At 50.5% G+C, this 6,000-nt stretch overlaps 1 protein-coding gene across 1 annotated transcript in view; it reads left to right on the top strand.

The window, feature by feature from the left end:
- The first annotated feature begins 2,149 nt into the window (after positions 1–2,149).
- IQGAP1 (IQ motif containing GTPase activating protein 1) overlaps positions 2,150–6,000 on the top strand; it is a 103,290-nt gene continuing 99,439 nt past the window's right edge. Inside the window, exons 1-2 of the mRNA XM_086711628.1 lie at positions 2,150–2,309; positions 4,040–4,139. Coding sequence (XP_086567754.1) covers positions 2,255–2,309; positions 4,040–4,139 — 155 coding nt within the window. The 5' untranslated portion in view covers positions 2,150–2,254. The remainder of the gene's footprint in view (positions 2,310–4,039; positions 4,140–6,000) is intronic.

Below are 6,000 nucleotides of genomic sequence, written 5' to 3'. Positions count from 1 at the left end.
GGACCAAAAAGTATTCAAAGTTTCTGAAAAGTGATTGGTAAAATATGCTAGGCTTAGAATAATAAAATTTGTAAGCTGAACTTGACAATTTTAGAAAGAACTAACTTTTGAATTTGTAATAATTAAACCTTTGCCTGTTTTTTTAATTTTTTATTTATTCTCTTAAGTTTATTTTGAAAGAGAGAGAGAGCATGAGTGGGGGTGGGGGGAGGAGAGAGAGAGAGGGAGAGAGAGGGAATCCCAAGCAGGCTTCTCGTTGTCAGAGCAGAGCCTGATGCTGGGCTCATCTCCCAAACCCATAAGATCATGATGCTAGCCAAAATCAAGAGTCCAGCGCTCAACCAACTGAGCCACCCAGGCACCATCCTTTGCTTGTTTTTTTAATGGAAAGTGTTTTGTTCTAGGTTTTCAAGGTCCTCGCTTTAATATTTTGAAGGAAGAGCAAATAGATGAAAAAAAGGCTAGACCAAAAAGCCTGGACCAGTCAGGTTATGAAGGGGCTTATTCGGCATGCTAAGGAACTTGGACCATGTCCTGAAGGGAATAATGAGAAAAATGTAAAAAGGAGGAATGCAAAGGCATTTGCACTTTAGGAAGAACACGCTGGTGACAGTGAGGAGTGAGCTGGCCAAAGAAAAAACAGAGATGGTGACAATCTAAACAGTATAATCACAATGGGGATAGAGACAAAAGCAAGACACTTCAGAACACTGGCTGGATGTGCGGTGTGAGGCAGGGAGGCTGGGGTGTCCTGATGGCCAACAGAGCACTTCTATTAACAAAGACTATCGTAGGAACAGAGTCAGTGTTCAACACGTTAAATTTCAAGTGTCTGCAGGATTCACAGGGGAATATGTCCATTACACAGCTGAAAATACTGAGTTGGGTCTTTTACAGAGCCTGGTCTGGAAATGTACATTTGTTTTTTTTTTAATTTTTTTTTCAACGTTTATTTATTTTTGGGACAGAGAGAGACACAGCATGAACGGGGGAGGGCCAGAGAGAGAGGGAGACACAGAATCGGAAACAGGCTCCAGGCTCCGAGCCATCAGCCCAGAGCCTGACGCGGGGCTCGAACTTACGGACCGCGAGATCGTGACCTGGCTGAAGTCGGACGCTTAACCGACTGCGCCACCCAGGCGCCCCTGGAAATGTACATTTAAAGCTCTTCAGCAGTTGAAGGTGAGTAAGAATAAAAATACCCAGGAAGAGTGCGTAAAATGGGGGAAAAAAAAACCCAGAAGGAGTGGGCGAAACACAGAAGAGGCTAAGAACAGAATTCCAATGAATACCAATATTTTAAGGGCAGGCCACAAGCTGCAAGGGGAAGTGGCATCCTAAAAAAGGGCCAAGAATCCCCTGAGAAAAGAGGAACTTAGGAAGAACAGAGGCAGGGGAAACTAAGAGAAGGAGGCTTGGACAGTCTCCTGTTTTAGCATCCACTTCTCAAGTACGCGGTGTGTGTGTGTGGGGGGGGGGTGTTAAGCAGTTCTAATCTGGTGACGAGGGGCGAATCTGGAGAGAAGACTGAGGCCAGGCTGCAGGGCTGTGCCTCCCTTATGGCAGTTTGGGTCCTGCTTCTGTTCCTCAAGAACACTTTGGGTCACTGCAAAGGACGCCTTCCTGGAGCGCTTTGGTGCAAAGAAGTTTAGCTCCACCGGCAGGGGAAAAGAGGAGGGGCCATGGTTTTTATTTCAAGCCTTTTTTTTTTTTTTTTTTTAAACTTTTATGTGCTTTTATTTAACGCTGAATTTAATCCCGGTCCATAAGCTTTTGTTTCTTCTGGAATATCTTTTTCTTCTGCGCAACCTCCTCTTCTAGTTTAGGAACAATATGCTCTGTTTCAGTTAGGCGGCGTTTTCTGTCCCCGAGGTGCGGTCGGGGCGGCGGCCGGCAGGGCAGGGCTCCAGGGCGGGGGCCGCCTTTCCCGCGGAGCGAGGAGGACCGCGAGTGCCGGGGACGGGTGGGCTCCGCCCCCTTCCTTCCGCCTCCAGAGGGCGTTACCACCAGGGGCGGGGATTGGGCGGGGCTGAGCGGCTCGGGCTCCGCCCCCACCCCAGCTCCCTTCGGCGCGCCAGGGCGAGGCGCGGCAGGGCGGGGCCGGAGGGGCGGGGTCGGATGGGGCGGGGCCGACGGGGCGGGGCGGGGCCTCAGGGAGCAAGGCAGCCCGCGCACTCTGCAGGAGCAGCAGCTGCTGTCGGCCGCGCCTTCAAGGTCTCACCGCTTCCTCAGCAGAGACCCGGGCTCGGCCGCCATGTCCGCCACGGACGATGTTGACGGACTGGGCGTGGTCCGGCCGCACTATGGCTGTGAGTGCGGGGCTCTGCGGCGCGGGGGCTTCGGGGCCGGGCTCGCTGCCTCCGAGGCGCCGTTTTCCCGGGGGGCTCGGGCGGGCGGGCGCGGCAGGGCGGCTGCGGGCCGCGCGGACCCGGAAGAGCCGACCGGGCCGGGCGGCGGGCGGGAGGGGCGGCGAGGCGCGCGACCTGGGCTCGGAGGCGGCGGCGGCGGGGACGCAGGCGGCCCTCTTCGCCTGAGCCCGGGCGCCGCGACGCGAGGGGCCCCACCCAGAGCCTCCCGCCTCGCAGCGCCGCCGAGATTTGGGGGAGACGGCCTAGGGTGAGGTGGCAGGAGGCCGGGGCAGGGCGTGTCCCGGAGCGCTGGGCTCCGCTCGCGCTTCGCGGGAAGGCGCTGCCCCGGGTGCCGCCTGCGACGTGGACCGGGGGTCGGGACCTGCGGGGGGCCCCGGGCCAGCGGAGACGTGCGCCCCGGGGCGGGCCACTTCACCTTGCTCGGGCTTCGTTCCCTGGTCAGGCTTTCAAAAATTAAAACAGAGAGAGAGAGAGAAAAAAAAAAGAAGAAAAAAAAAAAAGAAAAGAAAAAAAGAACCCCTGTGACTTCCTCATTTTTCCGAACCTCGTTTTCTGTAGCCGTCCAGGGGACGACACTGAACTTGTAGGCGGCACAGCTACCGCTGGCCGCAGGAGGGTCCTTTGGAATCCCGAGATTTCGTTTTTATTTTCTCTTGTGAGAGTAATGGTCCGTTTTTAGGATAAGTTCACTCAACAGTTATGTGTGAGGGATTGTGTCACGTTTGTGAAATTAGTGAGTAAGAGCAGGCCCTGCCTGCCAAGAGCGTCTCAATCAGAGAAGGACAGGTGTACAAGCTAATGATAGTGAGGTGTAATAAAGATAAAAGATGCTGAGCCAGCCGGGCAAAAGCAGGAAGGTGGATGTGGAGGAGGGGTGGGGGGAAGGCAGTAAGAACCCAGGTAGTGACACGTGAGCGGAGCTCTGGCGGATGCTGCGTGAGGTTGGGCAGCGTGGGGTCAGAGACAGTACACAGTGGTGGGGGGAGGAGGGTCGGGGAGAGGGAGAAGAGTTTCCAGAAGTAGTTGGGGCCAAATTGGAAAAGGCCTTGAATGCCATCCCAAGGAGTCAGGAGTCGATGCCATACCCCGGGTGCCCATGAAGTTGGCAGATTTGAGACAGACTGCCTGGGTTGGAATCCAGGCCGGGCAACCGCTTATTAGCGGTAGAGCTAAGAGCACCCAGCCTCAGTTTCCTCATCTGTAAAATGGGAGTGATAATCAGAGGATTGTTGTGGGACTTCCGTGAGAGAATGCATGTAAGGCGTTGAACATAATTACCGCCACTTAGTTCTCAATGACTGCTGCCTTGGGTTATTAATAAACAAGGGAAAAACAACACTCTCAGCTCTGTATTGGGAGAGTCTGGTAGATAGACCAGAACAGAGTTGGGCCAAAATCTCAACTCAGTATTTGTCAAGTGACAACAAACTTGTACTAAAATTTCGTACAATTCTATATGATGACACTTTTAACAAAAGGGTAAGACGAATGTAGTTGAAACTCCCTAGTTCCTGTTTTAGGAAAGTCCTCGTAGTACATCTGGCCATCCACACGTCCACAGGTTACCCTGACCTGCCAGGTGACTAACAGGAATTTGATGCCGTGGCTTTCTTTTATCTGTCAGAAAGGTTACAGATTCTTGTGTTTACATTCTTCCTTTCATGTTTTAGCTGTCCTGGATAATGAGAGACTCACTGCAGAGGAGATGGACGAAAGGAGACGTCAGAATGTGGCTTATGAGTACCTTTGTCATTTGGAAGAAGCAAAGAGGTAACGATTGGCCGGCTGCAGAGAAGGGAGCTGTTGTGATGTGAACACAGATAAAGATCTCTTTGAATATGTCCTAGGTGTGACTGTCGGAGGCTGGTGGTTTGAAGGAATAAGTATAGGTAGGGTATTTATTCACGGGAACAAGTGGCCTTGATAGCAGCTTATCGTGAAACTCTGATGGGTGCTTATGTATTCTGAAAAATTCCCAGATCTGTGTTTGGTTTTATGCGTATCGTGCATGTTTTGGGGCACTACGAACTGTAGGGGAGAATAGCAGTTTGTGGGGGTTTTTTCCCCAAACTTTTCTTTTGTGTGTGTCTTTTTAAGTAGGCCCCATACCCAACACGGGGCTTGAACTCAGGACCCTGAGATCAAGAATCACAGGCTTTATGATTGAGCCAGCCAGGCGGCCCAGAAATAGCATTTTGGTTTTTGTTTGAAATAGCATTTTTTGAAGTTTAAAGTTCTTAGCCTGGTGTTTCACTGGTTTTGATTTATATATGAATTGGATTCGTTTTCCTCTTGGTAGGACTCTGGGGAAAGGTCCACCGGTTTGGCAGTATTCAAAGTTTGCCGGAGTCACCATCCTCTGCATTTTTTGGGAAGTGAACGTATAAGGGCGGTTTTCCCTTTTCAGATGCTGGGACACCTGGTGGTCTTACTCTTAGAGTGTCTGTTTGCTATCAGTGGTTCAGTTTTGTTTTGGTGCTGGTATTCCTTTGCAAGGCCCCGGGGCAGATAGATATAATTACAGATCTTGTTTCCTACATGTGAGCTTTGGTGGAAAAGGCCAGCATGGGGTAATGAAAGGTATTTGTGATCAAAGTCCAATGAAAATCAAGGATGTTTCAGTAGTGTTAATAAACAAGAGTATTTTTGTTTTGTTAATTCTGAGGCTCTTAAAACACTTTTAGGAAAGTCCAGAGAACAATACAACAAACATCCATGTGTTCCTGAAGTTACAAGTGTTAGCCTTTCAGCTCTTTTCCTTTTCCTCTCGAAAGACATGGTCCCTTTTGTGCCCCTCCCTGGTTCCGTTTTCCTTCTTCTGTCCCTGGGACTCTCTAACAGCATTCTGATGTCTTGAATCCAGGCTTCTTTGCTGAGCTTAAACCTCTTCCTTTAGACTGGGTACAGGGGGGCAGTTAGTGGTGATTTCGGTGGGGAGAATGATAATAACACTTGTTTTTCTAAATAGAAGGTTAGACAGCAGGAAGTGAATATGTGATTAGAAAAGAGGAGGGGCGCCTGGTGGCTCAGTCGGTTAAAGGACCCACTCTTGATTTTGGCTCAGGTCACGATCTCGGTCCCGAGATAGAGCCCCACGTCAGCTCTAAGCTGAGCGTGGAGGCTCCTTGAGATCCTCTCTGCCCCTGCCCTGCTCGCTCGTTTGCTCTCTCTCTCTCAAAATAAATAAACTTAAAAAAAAAAGAAAAGGGGATGTTTCTCATATGAAGTGTGTAAGGGCCCCATGGAAAAAAAAGAGTAGGTCCCTGTTACTTAAACTGCGCACTAGATCTAGTTTTGGAGAGTCAAAGAATTTGAAAGCCGCAGCTGGAATGAGAGACCATCCTGTGTCTCTGTTGCGGTGACCTGGGGATGAGAGGGAAGAACCCCAGCTCCCTTCCTTCCTCCATCCGAAGCAGTTCTGCTTTTGTTTTAAACTTGGGTTTCCACAGTAAAATTCCCTTTTTACAGAGCGTCTTGGCTACCACCCCCTTGCCACCGCTACTCTAGTTCAACGCCTCTTCCACTTTAACCATTTCATGTCAGTGAGGAAGCGGAAGCCTGAGTCTGCATGGTCTACTTGTAGTTTTCTGGACTGAAGATTAGTTTTTTGAAAGTCAGTCGTGCAGTGGTT

Source organism: Puma concolor, chromosome B3 (assembly GCF_028749965.1).
Source record: "Puma concolor isolate L17-30 chromosome B3, mPumCon1.1.hap2, whole genome shotgun sequence".
In the NCBI taxonomy this organism is placed as follows: Eukaryota; Metazoa; Chordata; class Mammalia; order Carnivora; family Felidae; genus Puma; species Puma concolor.
The sequence above is the reverse complement of the archived record's forward strand: the minus strand, read 5'-3'. Positions and strand labels throughout refer to the sequence as shown.